This window comes from Marmota flaviventris, chromosome 15, assembly GCF_047511675.1.
Source record: "Marmota flaviventris isolate mMarFla1 chromosome 15, mMarFla1.hap1, whole genome shotgun sequence".
Classification (NCBI taxonomy): domain Eukaryota; kingdom Metazoa; phylum Chordata; class Mammalia; order Rodentia; family Sciuridae; genus Marmota; species Marmota flaviventris.
The window spans coordinates 38,604,338-38,623,332 of NC_092512.1; the positions used below are offsets into that span (position 1 = coordinate 38,604,338).

The following is an 18,995-nucleotide window of genomic DNA, read 5'->3' on the forward strand; positions in this document are numbered from 1 at the left end:
TTTTTTTGAGCCCTTTCTACATGTGCCAACATGATCAAGAAAAAGGAACAAGTGCCTGCCTAGGAACAAGGAAGCAAGGGTACCTCTAAAGAGGAAAATAACTCCTTAGGTGAGTGTGCACAGAACAGGGCAGGTGCCTGATCCACCACAGGAACCACCCATGGTGAGCCCCATAGCACAGTGGGAATCGCAGGAGCTTTGGTATCAACATGGATTTGCAGCTTGGCTGAGCCACAGTTTTTATTAGCATAATCTGGGTAAGTTACTCAAGCTGTTGCTACATCTGTGAAACAGGGAGATCTGAAAACTAGGTGTATAAAATACCTAATTCTGCTTGGTGCCCACCTGCATGGTAGATGTGATTTACAGATGGCTGGAGAGGAACAAGAAAAGCACTGAACCTACTGATAATCTCCTTGTTCACATTTCAAGTACAGAAAAATCTGCATATCGTTGTTTATGAAGGTGTTAACAGAAGACATTGGTGATAAGGCTTTCTTGGATAGAAAACAAAACAAAGTACCATCTACCCAGTGTGCTGCCCTTCAGCCAAAAACATTTACTATGTATTTAATGTGTGGCAGGCAAGGCAGGTGCAAGAGGCAAGTGTCCACCCTTTAGGAGTTCAGAGATGAAATGATAAAATAAAGCCTTATCTACCTCAAGTGCTGTGTGGAAAGAGAATATTAACGGACAAAACTATACTTAGTAGTTATGTTTTCTATTATGGGCATCTCTGGGTGCTTGAAGTGGTAAATATTCAGTTTCATGAATTTTCATTTATCTGTCCCTTAGGCTCTGAGAGGAACAACATCAAGTTTGTCACAATTATCTCTCCTAACCTTACACACACACACACACAAATGTTGAGAGCCACAGCCCAAGGGGCCCCAGCAAACTTCCAGCTGCTGGCTGATGATTGGCTCACAGCGGCCCCAGCAACATCTAGCTGATTGGCTCCTCTGCGGTGATGCTCATTGGGCTGTTTCCCTGCCCTTTCAGACCACGGAGCTGCTCATTGGGGGACTTTTTTGGCTCCGCCCACGTGACCCAGCCAATCGGCCTCAAGAGCAGGAGGATTGTGGGAGGTGGAGAGAAGCTTGTGTGGGAGAGAGAGGCTTGTGGAAAGCCGGTGGTGGCAGTTGAGGCTCTGAGGGTTTTTCCTGAGAGGCTGTTTTGTTTGGCGTGTGGTTCTAAAAATAAAGTTAGTTTCTTTTGACAAGTGGCTCCTGATTGTGCCCAGCCAGACTGCGGCACACACACACCAAAAAAAAAAAAAAAAAAACCCTCCACCCTCCACCCCTCTCTAAGTCAACACACTTAACCTCTAACTTTTTTTCTCCTAGTCTTGGAACTCCTGTTGGGTTTAAGCTGTCTTCTTTCACCTAAGGGGAAAGCCTAGTACCTGTTTAAAGGCAGGAACTCAGGAGGAATAAAAAGTGGGGCATCATTTAGGCTGGCCCCCAAAGAACCCATATGGTCCACTTGGTGGGAAGTGAAACTGGCCATCTAAATAAAGGAAAGGGCACCTGTGCTGGCTAGGTCCCAACCAGAAGGCAGAAGCTAAACAAAATTTAACAAGTTATTAACAGGGAATTGTAGAAATAGCGATTCGATTAAGAGAGTATAGATGAAAACCACTGGACAGCGGACAAGCCTTCCATGTAGAACTGGGTCAGAATGGTCCACAGTCTCAGGTTAGGGCTTGTATGTGTCAAGAAGCGCCTGCTATCAGAAGCTGTTCAAAGCAGTACAGAGAAGCTAACGCCTAAAAATCTCTGGACCCCAGGTCTGAAAATTCTTTAGATTTATTCTCAGTGGGGTGGTTACATGCCAGTGTGGTTACACAGCAGTTACTTTTTGTCCCATATCTTAGGTCAGATAGAGGTTTTACCAGTTTTTAACCACAGAAAACAGAAATAGTAAGTTTTGCACAGTAAGCTTCCTTGAAGCAAAGTCTATGACACCATCTAGTTGCAAACCTGGCTTTTACAACAAAGAGGAAGCTCCAAACTACAACCAGCTCTCTGCAGAAATCCTGCTGACATTACGAGAAGTTTAATTATAGTGGGGGTCTCTTTGGTGGGTACTTTGTGGCTGCCATCAGTGTGTACAGGAGAAGCATGCCATTGCTGATACTCCCACTCCCTACGAAGGCCAACAAGATCAGACACCCTGGGAACACGCAGAAACTAGCCCTCCACTGTGACATGGCTGATGGGTCAATACGGACAAAGCCCAGCCCCAGCAGGCTAGCAGGAGGCTCTGGAGCTGCAAAGCAGTAAGTGGATACCTGGCCCAGCATCCCATAGTCAATGGCGACAGGCCAGAATCATGGCCTTTGTTCTGGAAAGTGGTAGTAAGATTGTGCTTGTGTCCTGGACACTTTATGCTTCAGGGGCAAATCTGGGGCAAATGTTCAAATACTGACTGGGCTGTCAGTAAACGGAGCACCAGGACGTCAATCAGAGGCAAGGAGGCACATGCCAGTTCTCCCTACAAAGGAACCAGCTGCTCTCACATCCCACACACCCACACATGCAGAGCACCCCTGTGTACATGGCTCTTGACAGCAGCAATACAAACCTGAGAACACACCCCTGTCTGCTGAAGAACTCTCACTCCAGCAGGAGGCAGAACAGGTAGAAGGTGATATGATCAATGCGGGAGTGTCACAGGATGATAGGGAGGACAGACAGGGAAAACCAGTTCAGGCTGGGGGATCATGGAAGACCTACTGAGTTAAGTGGGAGGTGATCAGCAGAGGGAAGAGCACGATGATGGTTCTGGTAGACAGGTGGGGGAGGGAAACAGAGCGCTGTCTGGGAACTGTGAGGATCTGCTATGGTGGCTGCTTATGGAGAAGTTGGGGAGCTTGGGAAGATAGGTGAGGGTTAAGCATGGAAAGCACCATGGGTACCAACTCAAGGAGCTGTGTCCACCAGCCAGCAGCAGCATCTCCACTAGGAATACCAAGTCCCAGCCTGAGCCGAGGGGAAAAATGTGCTGTGTTCTCCAAAACATATGCCGTGTTATCTGCCTCTATGCGCTTTAGGATGCTGTGCACACGTGTTAAGTAACATGATAAGTAGAAACAGCTGGGATCAGAACTAAAAATATTAAATTTCGCATGACTGAGCTTCAGCACTATGTTCCAAAACCTCATTAAACAATTAATGGGCTCAGATCTATCATTATCTTTGGAGAAATTATCTTAAATTATCTTTTAAGTCACTTAAAAAGAGGTGAAATCGGCCATGATATCCAACCTTTTTTCTTTTTTACAGAGCAAAATGCAACACGCAGCCCAAATTCTTCAAATTCTCAAAGATTAAACACAAAATTTTCTTTGAACAACTTATCTGCTGTACATTTTCCTTCTGCTTGTCAAAGTAAAGCTTTTACACTGCGTCTGGTAATTTATCCCTATATTCCTAGCTATTCAACTCCAAACTTGTTTTAAAATTCCATCCACAATAGGTATGTTAACATCCTGAGAGCCTTTTCTCGGAAACACTCTGTTGCCTTTAGTTCTCAATCCAAAGTTAAGATGCCTAGAGAAGAATTTCTCCTACTGAAGTTGCTGACATCTCCCCCCACACACACACTAAATGCTGACTGTAAAATTTTCTTCACATGACACCTCTTTTGCTATCAGACTACTTTAAAAGGTTCTCCAGATGGAACTAACTTTAAATCTTTGAAGGCACAGCATCGTCTCCTGATCTCAGTGATGTTGACACCAGGCTGACTTAATGGAAGGGTTGGCAAAGTAAGGGTTCCCTTTCTGCTTCTATGCCATCTGCTAACACTGAAAAGACTTGTCTATGTTCCTTTTCTACAAGGATCAGTGAAGTCTGTGGAAATCTGAGAAGAAATTTCTCAGGTCAAATAATATAAAATGTGCCAATTAAGATGCTATATAGGGATTGGAGTTGTGGCTCAGTGTTGAACACTTTCCTAGCATGTTTGAGGCCCTGGGTTCGATTCTCAGCACCACATATAAATAAATGAATAAAATAAAGATCCACCAACATCTAAAAAAAAAAATATATATATATATATATATATATATGATGCTACATAGGGGCTGCGGGTATAGCTCAGTTGGTAGAGTGCTTGCTTGTCATGCACAAGGTCCTGGGTCAAATCCACAGCACCACCACCCAAAAAAAAAAAAAGGGTGAAAATGCAATTATTTCGACATTTTCATAAGTTGGCATTTAGTTAAATGCTTAAAAATTTAATGACTTATAATGAATGACCAATAAATAATCTCTGAGGACTGAGAATATGTCAATCTAAAGCCACTGCTGGCAAGCGGTAGCTACGCAATTCTTTCTTTCTAACCGTGACCAGGGACATAACACAGCCCAGCAACATTCAATACAACTATCCAGCCTAAGCGGAGTGCCTGAAGCTATCTCAGCATGACCTTAACTACAGAGTGATGACAGTGTGAGCCCTCCACACGGATGGAAAAAGCTGTGGACGGAAGGCACCTGGGGTTCTCTAGGAAGATTACTATCCATCCCTACAGAATTCCCTTCTCCTTGAGTTGGTAAGTGAGGTGACAAGTAGCAAAGAAGTTACTCTGATGTGACTCAGAGTGTTACCAGAGCAAACTTCATTTTTTTTAGCTACATCATGGTTTTAAAGGTGCAAAGTCTGACTCCCTGGACCAGAGGCAATTCCAACTGGACATAAATTTCACAAGCCAGGGGCTGAGGTTTGTGGCTCAGTGGTTGTGTCCACCTAAAACTAAAAAATAAATATTAAATTTTTTTTTCCACAAGCCATTATAATGCTCAAGGGAAAGAACTAGAACCATGCTCCTCAACAACAGAGACACCTTCTGAGAAATGTGTTGTCCTTGTATGGAACTCACAGCATGTACTTAAACTAAGTGGGCTACAATGTCACTAGGCAATATAATCTTTTTTTTAAATATATATATTTTTTAGTTGTAGATGGACACACCGTCTTTACTTTGTTCATTTTTTTTTAAATGTGGTGCTGAGGACTGAACCCAGTGGACATGCGAGGCAAGCGCTCACCCACTGAGCTATATAACCCCAGTCCCTAGGCAATATAATCTTATGGGAATACCAGCATCTGTGTGGTTCATTGTAGACTGAAACGTCGTCATGTAGTGCCTCATTGTATTTACTGGGGAAACTAGGAAATATTTAGGTACCAGGGTAAAACTGGACTTTTAATGTAAAATCATGGGTCCGCCACTAAAGGCCTATTTGGAATTCTAGAGCTGGTAGGATGACAGTCCCAAAGGTTACTATGGGTGAGTTATATAAATGTCTTATGTACTTATTTTCCAGAAAGGGTGTCCAGAGTTTTCACCAGATGAGTGGTAGATGTGCCTATGAGTTTCTGTAGGGGCTTGGAAAATGTGTCACTCTCTGAGAGAAGCAAATCTTCACATAAGGAAGGGCATCGGGGACTGCACATGTGCAGTACAGACACTTAACAAAGCCAACAGGGAGACTGTGCTGTGTGAAGCCACTACCAGGGAAGACCCCCCCTCCTGTGAAGCCCAACCCCCACATAATACAATCCAGAAGTACCCAAAACACGAGAGGAAGCCGAGAAGTAGGAAGCCATGAGGTGCCAAGGAAGCAAATGCGTGCAACGGGGAAAGGAACGACTCCCCTCATTCACACCATGCCCTTCACGTGCAGCCCAGGTCTGTCCCAATCTGATTTCTATGACTCCCAGCATAGCACGCTTGTTACCAATCCAATCCTTTCCCCCCAACTTTCTCTCTCCTGGCATGTTTTTCTTTCTCATGTCACTCTATACACAGTCCAAACAGCCCACAGCTCAAGTTAAATTCACTTTCATCATGGAGAGTTGAAATATTCCAGTCCTGGTTTCTTTGCTTTTCTAGGCAACCATGGTACAATAAACATTCTGGAAATTTAAAAAGCACTACAATGATACATTTTCATATTCTCTGTAGATTATAGAGTGACACTGTAAATGGCCCTCCACTGTGTTGCTCTCCTAAGACACTTTTTTTACTTATATACTATCTTGGACTATAACTGTCATGATTACTTTTCTCCAAAAAGTTTCTGATATTTCTGTGCCCTTTCTCAGTGCTGATCATTAGAGGTGTGTTCATATTTTGAGTTCTGTCACTAGCAGACTGATGACTGTGGTCAATCAATATGGTAGTGGATAGTCAAAGGGTACGTGCAATCTGACTGGGGTTCAACCTCCAGCTTTATGATTTATGAAGCCTGGGGTCCTGGGTAAGTTTTTAATCAACGTGAAATTCAGTCTTTATATCTATAAAATAAGACCCATGGTAGTTACCCATCAACAGGCTGTAAGGCTTTGAGTGAGGGAACACAACTAACAACAAATGCACTGAACACAGTGTGGCTCAGCATTTGGGTGCTCAATAAAGGGAAACAACACTCCAACTGCACCAAGATACTCCATGTAGTATTGTCTATACCAGTTCAACTGTATATCTTCCTTAAGAAAGTGACAATAAATTGTAAGCCCTTTACTCAATAGGGTTAGCAAAGAGATTCTTTTTCCTTCCTCAGCTCCAGTGGTTGCAAAATGTGCTAGAAGCTGACTTGAAGAGCTACCGTTGAGCCACGCACATTGAAGCAAGTAGGTGGCACACTGAAGCAAGTAGGTGGATGGATAAAGACCTACCATGAACCCTGGCAATGTGACAGACAGTGCCATACATGGGATGCTGAGTCATAGCACATAAGGCTTCTGGAAAACCTTGTGCCAGCCCTGCAAAGTAGTCATCTGGCTAGCATTGTTAAGTGCACCTTCAAAAGGCCACACTGTTCTATCAAGACATTAGCTTCGGGATAGTAGGAAACCTGGTAAGACTACGGAATCCATGACTCTAAACCCAATTCCCCAAAGTAACTGAATAATAAGAAAAACAAAAGGGATCCCACTTTTCCTGGAGGCTACAAGTCTGTAAGAGTTGTGGGCACAGAGCCATAACTAAAATCCAAAGTGACATTTGGTTGAAACATCACCTCCAGTCATTTACCCCTTAACCACACACAGCTGAGCACCTACCTGAAGCCAGGCATGGACTAGGTGGCACAGAGGAGGACTGAAGATACCTGACTCCACTGGAGAAGGATGCCCATGCTCATCACAAGAGGGAAGAATATATGGAAACTGTGGTCACAAAGACCTTATGTGCAAAGATGCAGGCCGTTTGCTATAGTTGGCAAGTTGGTCCTAGTTACCCACATTTCTATTTGCCTTGGCTCAAACTGGGAGTGTCCGTGACCTCTTCTCAAGTTCCACAAATTGTTAGGCAGTTTACAAAACTCAAGGAAACACATTTTCAGGCTTATTATAAAGATACATGATAAAGGACAGATGGTGAGCCAGTTGAAGAGGGAAACAGGCTGAGGTCTGCCAGAGCCCTGAGGGCAAGCATCCTGGTGGAGTTGGAGTTGGGGGTGCACCTGGATGTGTTCCTCGAATCTGAAGCTCTCCAAACCCCATCTATGGGATTTTTATGGAGGCATCATCACACAGGCATGATGGATAATTAATTCAGGCTCTGGCACTCCCCAGAGGATGAGGGTGGGGCTGGAATTTTCAAGTTACTAATCAATGTTTGGTCTTCCTGATGACTGCCCCTGTCCTGAAGCTAACCAGAAGCTCATTAAGGGCTGCTTAATTAAAATGAAAAATACTCCTAAATCATCCAAGAAATTCCAAGGATTTTAGAAACCCTATGTCAGGAACCAGCAGAAACCAAACTATAGTCTGTTAAATACAAGATTGATCTAGATTTGTAAGCCAAATAATAAATGAGGGAGAATTAACATTTTCTCAGAAAAAAAGATATCCTTATAAAGAACCAAAAGATTAGGTGGCGCTATTTGCCAACATTCTTGCAGGTGGAGAAACTGAACCTGGGTCTACCCAGGCTAAATAAATTCCCTGGGATGGTTCAAATTGTCCTACCTAGAAAACAGCTTAAAAGTCAATGAACTATGTAGAACAAATGTAGCCTGCCACCTGCTTTTCTGTGTGTGGCCTGGGAGCTGGAAATGATTTTTATATCATCTGATGGTTGGAAAAATGTGTACAATGTGTGAAAATTACATGAGTTTCAAATTTTAGCATCTTTAAATAAAATTTCACCAGATACAACCACCCAAATGTGCTTACACATTGTGTATGTCTGCTTTTGCACTACTATAGCAGCACTGAATGACAGAAGCCATATAGTCCAGAAGCCGAAAGCATTATCCACAATGCCAAAACTTTTATACCTGGCCCTTTATAGAAGAGATGTACCATTGCCTGACCTAAGGGGAAGCATTACTCCAAATTCAGACATTGGAAGATTGACAATGTCAGCTGGCAAGTACACAGCCCCAAACTAGTCCCACTCTTAAGAGGCACTGAAGTCTTCCAAAGTTCCATTTAAATTAATCACAAGTAGCCAAAACATTGGTTTTTCTCTTTTTTCATCATCTGTTGTACCCCAACCATGAGTCTCCAATAATCTGTTTAAAACAGGCAGGGTTTACATTAAATGCCTGGGTTATGGTTTAAAATAATAGGTGTCTCATGTGTGAGACAATGCTGAAGACTTAGAGGCAAAATGATTCAGTTACAAAAGTCTTAACCTAATCAGTAAATTAATCCCCTGATAGGAATTAAATGAGTGGTAACTGTAGGTTGGTAGGGTGTAGCTGGTAGAGGTGGATCCTCGGGACTATCTTTGGAGTATATATTTGGTTAGCTATTCTCTCTCTTTCTGTTTCCTGATCATCATGTGAGCTACTTCCCTCCACCACACTCTTCTGCCACAATGCTCTGCCTCACCTTGAGCCCTGAGCTAGCTGTCTATGGAACAAGACCTCTGAAACTGTGAGCACCCATCTAAAATTGTTCTTGTCAGGTCTTTTAGTCACAGCAGAGAAAAAGCTGACTAAAACAGCTTATCTTAAACTGGTCATGTCAATTTGCCCATTTAGATATGAACTTCCTTTATTTAGGTTGAGGAAGGAGGTGGCAGACAGGTGAATCATGACTCTCCATGATTAAATGAAATAACCACCTGACTTTTGGGATGAACTTACCATAAAGGGCAAGTCTGGGCTTATTTTTAAGAACTAAAATAACTGTTTCCAATTTTTTGAAAGCCTCCACATGTAAACAAATAAATACACACAAACATGTAACTGCCTATTTTTTATTCTAAGGCACACAAATTTCTGAATTTAGGCTATGTCTTATCATTGATAGCATCTACAGCTCCTAAAATAATGTTACAGAAGCTCTGGTGGCATCCTGTATTCATGAACCTAACATACCAAGAGATAGGGAGAACATGAACAAATTTTGGGGAATCCTAATAAAAAACTTTCTTCCCACCTACAGGAACCATTTCTAAAGGCAAATAAGATTAAAAGTTGATTTAATCTTCAAGTCACTGCAAAAACTACTGTAATCTGTCCTCTCCTGACATTACAGGAGAGTAATAAGTAATTTCCATTAATTCTCAGCAGAGAAGCTATTCAAAAATTTTTATAGATTATATTCATAATATAGAATTAGTTCTTTGAATCTTTCAAATTGGGTCCAAAAGTTCTGACAGGTAAAATATTTAGAAAGGTAACATCAAAATAATAAGGTATTCTAAAATGAAAATGATTTACATATTTAAATACTTACACAAATATTAGATATTAAATGCTGAGAAAACAGAAGGAATGCACAGTGAGTTATCACCACAGTAACCCCATCAGAATCATCAATTACTCCCTCTCGGTGCCCCCTAAGCCTGAATGTGCTATGCCATCTACCATACACATCTCCTTAGTGACACACCATTCCAGCCAGGGGTTCTAATGACTGGCTTTGTCAGCTGTGTCCTGAGGCTTGGGCAGGAAAAGGAGGGCTACTCAGACCCTCAGATCCCCATTTTACCTGTTTCCTCTTCTCACCAACTTCCTGTCTCCCTCCCTTGTATTATTGAGAACAGAGAAACATCTATCTCCTCCTCCCCCTACCAAACAAACCAACTGTGGAAGTTTCTATTATTTCTTCATATCTGCCACCATAATAGAAACCTCTATATTCTGCTTTTTAAATCATCATAAGCCTTTCTTCTGCTATTATACAGCCAGTAATCATTTTAGTAACAATAAATACATTTACCAAGTGGATATACCCTTATTTAACCAAACCATTCCAATTATTAGACAATTAGGCTGGATGCTATTGCTACTAAAAGCAATGCTACATGAACATCTTATACATTTTTTATTACTTCCTTAAGATAGATTCCCAGAAACCCTTCCTAGAATGTTTAAAAAATTTAAAAAATGAAATCCAATGCCTTATCTGTCCCTACGGTAAAATAAATATGGACTTTATTTGGGGTATGTGTAATTAAATCAGAAATCAAATGTGTATTATAATTTCCAGCAAAACAGATGCTTTAAAACAATCCGTATTTTACTGATAGAAGAATATTAGAATATTGTACAGAGGAAAGAAATAGGAGCCAAGTAAATGTCAACACAGTGTCCCCTGAACCTACCTACATAAAAGTGGAGAAAATCTCAGGGGGCATCTAGTCCAGCTTCACCCAAGATGCTATCATATTAGAATTAACAGAAAGTATATCTGAGGCCATGTACATATCTGCTCTATCAGGAACTGGGTTAGGAGAAGCAGGATTACCTAGCATAGCTAGTTTGCTTTTTAGCCTTTATTTTCTTCTACCTCTTTCCTCTGAGTCAGTGGCAATCATAATCCCAAAACATGCCATTCCAAATGCCATAATCCTAAATGTTGAAATCTCAAAAAATTAAAAGCCCTAAAAATCATAATCCCAAATCCTGAAAACCATAACTCTTATTGATTAAAAAAAAATAATTAAGTTTATATACGTGGAATAGAAAGCCAAATCCTGGAGAATTAGTGTATTTCCTATTGCACACAGGAGAGGTGGATCATTTTAGGGGAAAGAATACCTAGAAACCTGGTAAAGCAATATATTGAATCACAGAAGAATTTTAAAAAGAGCAACATCAAGAATACGAATGTCGGGCTGGGGATGTGGCTCAAGCGGTAGCGCGCTCGCCTGACATGCGTGCGACCCAGGTTCGATCCTCAGCACCACATACAAAGATGTTGGTGTCATAAACACAAAAAACTAAAAAATAAATATTAAAAAGTTCTCTCTCTCTCTCTCTCTCTCTCAAAAAAAAAAAAAGAATACGAATGTCTTCTCTGGGGACAGAAAGTGTCTGTTCCTCACAATGGAAGACTTTATACAGTGATCAGGATCATCAGCCAGCTCTATGGACCACCTCTGTGCCATTGCCCATAATCCACCCTGGTAATATACTCTTTCACACGTCAAATTTTCTTTTTTCTTTTTTAAAATATATTGTTTTAGTTTTAGATGGACACAATACCTTTATTTTATTTGTTTATTTTTGTGTGGTGTTGAGGGCCTCATGCATGCTAGGGAAACACTCTACCACTGAGCCACATTCCCCAGCCCAATTTTTCTTTTTAGTTCGTTTTTGTAAGTTTTGTTCCCCACAGTTTTAAATTGTCAACATTATTTTTTACAATCTACTATTATGTATCATTTCTGATATTAGAGATATAAATGTGTTAAAAGAGTTCTGATTCCTTTTATGCATTTTTTGCAAGATTGACTCCACAAAAGAACATTGCCCCAATGCTGATTTTGTGCCTAAGCATTGTGGGTGCATGTAAAAATATCCAAACTTCCTCAGTACATCTGTGTTTGATAAAGATAAAATCTCTCAGGACCTCAACTCTTTGGGCAACTGCATATGCAGTGGTAACCCATGGTGGTTTTTAATATTTATTTTTTAGTTGTAGTTGGACACAATACCTTTATTTATTTATTTTTATGAGGTGCTGAGGATCGAACCCAGGGCCTCACACGTGCTAGGTGAGTGCTCTACCACTGGGCAACAACACCAGCCCCCATGGTAGTTTTTAATTGATCTCAAAGGACTTATGTTTCCATCATGATATTTCAAATGACCATAAAGTTGTATGCACAATTACCAACCACAGTGATATTCATCATTTATACATTTTGCATTTTGACTTTTTAAAATACAATTCATCTATTCATTAAAGTGACACTTCTGTGACTAGTGTACCTCTGTGTTTGCAAAAATGTTATTATTGCCTATTTTATTGTGTAAAGTAGCCTATGAAATGTTCTATCAGTTTTTTTTAAGTAAATTGCCATTTAAAATTCTTCAGAAAATTTTAAAATTTTTTTCCAGAATTATATTTTCATAATTTTTATCTTTAGGGATTTTAAGCTTTACAGATTTTGATCTTTGAGGATTTTAACATTTGGGATTATGGTGTTTGGGAATGTGTCTTTCAGGATTATGACACAAAACCCTGAGTCACGTTCCTCTCCTTCCCACTGTGCTAAAAAGCAAAAACTAACAAACACCCAATGCAAACTAGCAAATGCCACTGATTTCAAGTCCCCTACTACTTACTGCCTTGGACCTAATCTCCAACCACCTTAACTCCGTTGTTAGCCTACCACCTGCTCTCTCGGCTTCAGTGAGAGTGTAGCTCAGTGGTTAAGTGCCCCTGGGTTCAATCCCCCAAAATAAAAAGCAGTGAAATTAATACTTAGCCAAAATGGTGTCTGAAATTCCAATTCAAGATGAAAGAATTACATGGTGCTGGGGTTGTGGCTCAGAGGTTTACAATCTTGGGAACCTATAACGCCAGCCCTTTGTGTTTTTGAGACAGGGTTTCGCTCAGTTGCTTAGGGCCTCTCTAAGTTTCTGAGGCAAGCCTCAAACTTATGATCCTGCTGTCTCAGCCTCCGAAGCTGCAGATTATAGTAGGTGTCACTGTGCCCAGCAAATTCCCTATGTTTGGGTTTAACAAAATATTGGGGATTACCATGGCCTAAGTCTTAGTATTAGAAACACAAGGTTGCATAGATTAAAATTGTTTTTAAGACCTTGATTTACATACAGTTTAATGTAAAAGAAAACCTGCATGTAAAGTATTTTTCCTCTTAGGGCTACAGCTGGATTGCAGATTACGTGAAATGTATCTACCATGTGATTTCAATGAAAGAGGGTACATCTCCCAAGGCACAAACACTGCTGGGGCCCCAGAAAGCTGACTCAAAGGGGCACTTTAGGATATTTTAAACTTTTAAAGGAAATACAGCAATACTTCTTAAACACTGCACTGACTACTGTTAAGTCATTTAGACATTAAAAAAAAAAAAGTAACTATTTTCATGGCTTAAGAGTGCTGTTGGGAAAAAAAATATCTCCAACCCTAAGGCATCATAAATTCAGAGTTTGCGACCCCCAGGAATCCCCTTCAAGGTTTTTGCTTTGCTTTGGTTTGAACACTGGAGGAGAGATTAACACTGGGAATCATCTCTAATATCTAATAACTCTGATTTATCCTCCCTCTGAGCCGAATTTGGGAAAGTACATATCTGGATAATAACATGTGTACTGTTTTAGAGAAGGATAAAAAGCACATTTATTTTCTACCAACAAGAGTCCCAGTATCGTTCCACAGAGGTCAACATGAATCTACTTAGCCTGGGAGAAGAGCCATCTGGTATAGTATCTGGAAGGAAGTGAAAGCCAGGCACGACATGTTAGTAAGTCAATGTGGCTTCCCTATAAAGATAGGGACAAAGGAGAAACATACATTATTAAGTGTGATGAGATTCCTAACGTAGGTATGAGACAAGGGAAAATAGCAGAACTAGATCATTCCAACCAACAAAAAGGGTCTCTGTACATTCGATTTGTTTCAATTGGGATGCTAACATCAACTCCTTTAGCTTTGGCCAGTCTTTAAACAAGCAGTACTTGGCTAAAAGAAAAAAAAGTGTCCTCCAACCCTAAAAGTCCAGATTATAGTCTCTAGATATTATCTCCCATCAAAAGGAAGCAAGACTCCTGAGAAATGGCAGATTCCAGGTCTGGAGAAGAAAAATAATAGCTGTGTAGAGAAAGTTTTAATTTTTTGCCCTTTGAAAGATGAGAAAGAGAGAGATGTAGGGAGGGAGGGAGGGAGGTAGAGGGAGGAAGCGGGGGTGGGGGGGGAACAAGTTTCATTTAGGCTTATTCATAAAATTTATAAAAGTAACTATATTTTCCAACTGGACATCTCCAGTTTTTCATCAATTATTTATTACTAAAAATAACCTCACTGGTCACTACTAGAGAATGACAGACTAACTAATTTTGAAAACTGATGAATGAAAAGAACAATTCATATCACAAGTACTAATGGGTAGCCAAACAGCACATGAAGGAAAAAGTTTCTCTTTATAAAATATTCTAGGGGACTGGGGAATGTGGCTTAAGCAGTAGCGTGCTCACCTGGCATGTGTGAGGCACTGGGTTTGATCCTCAGCACCACATAGAAATAAAATAAAGTTATAAAAAACATTGTCCTACAAATGTGAAATAAATTTTTTAAAAAATTCTAGTTAGTGAAGGAAAAAGGAAAGATAGGAGCACTACCATATTATAACCGCGATGAACCAGAGTACCAGGAAGTAAGCCTATAGGTTCGCTTACATACCCAAAAGATGCCAACCAGATATTATATTATTTATATTATATTATATCATATTATATTATATCATATTATATTGCCTCTTGATGCAAGAACAAATTATCAGCAATAAGTAGTCTTGCAAAAAAACTCCAAAAGTAACAAATCCCAAACATGGAAAGCCTCCAGATCCAACTGAAAATTGTCAGGAAACACCTGGTATGTAGTAAGAAAAAAATCTAGACTATGGGGCAAACTCATTTCTTATACAAAAATTTAAGAGTCTCCACTACTACATACTGACCCATAGATCCTGTCTCTAATAGTCTGCTAGAAAATTATGACATTATGAGAAATATGTGGAAATCTGGGGGCTTAATTCTTATTTATGATACTAAGGAATTATAGTTATAATTAAGAATTCTTTTTGAAAATAATACCTTCCTGAGCTGGAGTTTTGACTCAGCATCTGCCTCGCACGTGTAAGACACTGGGTTCGATTCTCAGCACCACATGTAATAAAATAAAGGTCCATCAACAACTAAAAAAGATATTAAAAATAATAATAATACTTTCTTTTTATAAAAATCTTTTTTAGAAAGTACTATTAGAAAGCTGAGACTTCAGTTGGTGATCTAGTCAAATATTTTGGAGAGGACTACCGATATGATGGAGTTAGGAGAAGGTAAATCTCCCTTTCCCAGAAACACAAATCTTTAAAAATGACAAAGAAAAAGGTCACTGGGAAGTTGGGGAACACAGTGACATTACCAGCAACTCCATTTCCTCATCTTAAAAATGGCAAGCTAGCTGGGTACAGAGGCTCACATCTGTTATCCCATCAGCTTGTGGTGGTCGGGGGAGAGACAAATGAGGCAAGACAGCAGGAAACAGATTTATTTGGCTGCAGCCAGGTTCGGAAGGCAAAGCTTTCACCGTAATCAATCAATCAATCCCCTGAACCCAGAGTCCAGGCAGTTTCAGAACTTTATACCCAGTTTGTTGGGGAGGGCCTCAGAAATTCATACAAAAGCAGTTCTTTCTTTTACTGTTCTAGGCAAGTTAACACTTCAAGGACAGCACCTGAGAGGGGAGAGCTTCTTTCCCCCTTTCTTCCCTCCACCTGCCAGCTGTTACCATGGAGCCCAATTAGTAACTAGAAACATCTTCTCTTAACTTTGAAATGTAAACATCTCTGTGAAGCTCAGCCCAAAGCCAGAGACTTTGAGAATCTCTCTTCCTTATCACATTTCGCATTTGCAAACACACTTCCCACTTGAAAACTTTTACAAACTATTGTTACTATACTAGATAGTCCATAAATGTTTGAAAAACTACTAGAGTGTGTTCAGAACCTGGAATGCTAATCTCTTTCAGGCCCTTGGCCAAATTTAATTATTGTAAGACATGAGCAACAGGAAATAGGAAGCATAACTACAATGAACTCATTTGCAGAGATCCTTTTTCTGATAGTCCTAAGATCAATTATGGTGAAGATTTCTGGAGATGCTTAATTAAGATTTTTCTGTAGGGGAGGGGGTGCCACTACCGGCTCAGGAGGCTGAGGCAGGAGGATCGAGAGTTCAAAGCCAGCCCTAGCAGAAGCGAGACACTGAGCAACTCAGTGATACCCTGTCTCTAAATAAACTACAAAACAGGACTGGAGATGTGGTTCAGTGGCGGATTGCCCTTGAGTACAATCCCCGGTACACCCACCACCACCACCACAAAAAAAAAAAAAAAAAAAAAAAAACAGGGCAAGCTAATATAGAATGGCTGAGAGAATGAGGACCAACCAACAACCATCTGTAAGCAATTCCTTAACACCTTTGCCAGCACACCAGGAACAGTCACTGGGGTCCAAATCCTAATGAGCACAAACCAATGTCCAGCTAGAAGACTTTCTGAAGAGAGCAGGTCTTTTAGAAGAACTGGGAGCACCCAGCTGAAAAATACAACCGATTTTTTTTTTTATTATTATTTATTTTTTGGCACTGGGAAGTTGAACACAGGGGTGCTTTACCTCTGACTTACATCCCCAGTCCTTTTCATATTAAGACACGGTCTCAGGGCTGGGGATGTGGCTCAAGCGGTAGCGTGCTCGCCTGGCATGCGTGCAGCCCAGGTTCGATCCCCAGCACCACATACAAACAAAGATGTTGTGTCCTCCGAAAATTAAAAAATAAATAAAAAAAATAAAATAGAATAAATAAAAATAAAGATATTTAAAAAAAAAAAAAAAAGACATGGTCTCACTAAATTGCTGAGGCTGGCCTTGAACGTTCAGTCCTCTTGCCTCAGGTTCCCGAGTCACTGGGATGACAGGCATGCACAACCATGCCCAGGCTTGATAAAAAATTTTAAACTTATAAGTAAGCCTAAATAAAACTTTTTACTCCATACCAACTGGTATCTTACTCATGGTTCTTTTTTCTCTAAGAACCCAGTTTCTACATAATTTCTACAAGAAGGGGAAAAAAAAACCATACAGCCAAAAGCATAACAAACCAAGTACATGCAATATGGGCATCATCTTCTCTAATGTGGTTCTACAAAATGAAAGTCCCACCAAGGGCAGTAGCACATGCCTGTAATCCCAGCAGCTAAGGAGGCTGAGACAGGAGGAGCACATGTTCAAAGCCAGCCTCAGCAAAAGCAAGGTGCTAAGCAATTTAATGAGACCCTGTCTCTAAATAAAGTACAAAATAGGGCTGGGATGTGGCTCAGTGGACAAGGACCCCTGAGTTCAATCCCTTGGTACTCAAAGGAAGAAGAAGGAAAAAAAAAAAAAAAGGATGGCAGTCCCATACACCATCACACCATGAGTCAGGCTAAGGTTTTGACATACAACTTTACAACTCCTCCAACTCAAAAATCTCAAACTCTGCTTAGATTTTTCTTTTACTCAGCAGCACAATAATTGTATTAAGATGTGTTTTTGTTGTTGCTGTTTGGATTTTAAGAAAAAAAAAATTTATTGGTAACTTAATGTCCAACAATCCAGAAGGAAAAAATTTCTTGAGCCAGTCATTTTATCAAAAACACAATAATTCTGAATAGTTAATTCTTTAAAAAGACTTACTGATCCAAGAAAATTCTTGTGAACAGCACATGTGTTTACTGTATTCAGTACACAGGGTTTTGCAGACCCTTAAGAAGGGCCTCCTCAGCCTCTGGGTTTGCTGGGCCTCGTGCATCAGTCTTATCAGTCTACACTTAAACCCCTGGCTCGTGTACATCTGATTCACCCCAAGAAATGTTTGATGGGCACATGGGGAAACTATTAATGCAAACATGCTCTTGACATTCCGCGGGATTTTCAATAATACCAGCTTATACCCACATGTTTAATATAAAATGTTATATTGTCTTATTCCTGTTTTATACACAAGGAAGTAAAGAAAGACACAGGTTGAATTACTTTAGTAAGATTAGTAAGTGAGAAAGTCACCAGCATTTAAAAAACAAAACACAAAACTCTGTTCTAGTTTAGACTTGACGTAACATTTATACTTCTTCTTTTAAGTGTCTTATCCATCCTGTCCATCCAGTCCCACTGACTCTGCCCCACCCACATGTTCTTATCATGCACCCCATCCTCACTGGCCACTCACTGAGCCCTTACTTGTACAGGGCACCACATCAGCACCATGGTGAACACAAAGATGAAGAACACAGAGAGTTTACTACCTGGAGGACTTCGATTTTCATCTTGCTGAGCCAGGGCGTTGAGACAATTTACATGGATTTTAAAATGGCTTCAAGGATGCTTCCAGTGAAAACATGTTTTTTTTCAAATCATGTATCATGGGTTTAAATTTTTGAGTATGAACAACTAGTAGCAAAAGAAGTCACACAAATTCTCTTAAGGTTTTTATACACAGGGCAAGTTATAAAGACACAATAACCTCTATCATTCTTATTTATCTACCCATAAAACCATACTTAATGGTTTAATTTCATATATAAAGTGAGATAATACAGTCATGCTATGCAGAATTAACATCTCAAATTATATTCCATGGCTTCATAATTTGGGGACACATATCTAATATTTTTTAAAAATGATCCACAAGTTAAGCCACTGAGATTTCAATAACCTCTAAGGAAAACAAAATACATTTAACTAAATCCTTTGATGACTAAGCAGCTGATAGATACGTTTCAAGAATAAAAAGTGGCAAAACACTTTAAAGATTAGAAGCCATGGTACAGTAGTGGGCAGGGGGGATCTCCACCTTAAGTGACATCACACCTACCGTAGTGTCATTGCTGGTAACGTAAACCAGGACATCAGAAGAGTTCCTACCATTGATGTATCGGTAGCAGTTCCAAACACAGCTAATCAAGTAACCCTGGAAGTGAATACTGGTTATTAGATTTTTAATTTTCAA

At 40.1% G+C, this 18,995-nt stretch overlaps 1 protein-coding gene across 1 annotated transcript in view; it reads right to left on the minus strand.

Moving 5' to 3' along the window:
* Positions 1–18,995, minus strand: part of Laptm4b (lysosomal protein transmembrane 4 beta) — a 63,575-nt gene that overhangs the window by 1,302 nt on the left and 43,278 nt on the right. The window contains exon 6 of the mRNA XM_027949246.2: positions 18,861–18,956. Coding sequence (XP_027805047.1) covers positions 18,861–18,956 — 96 coding nt within the window. The remainder of the gene's footprint in view (positions 1–18,860; positions 18,957–18,995) is intronic.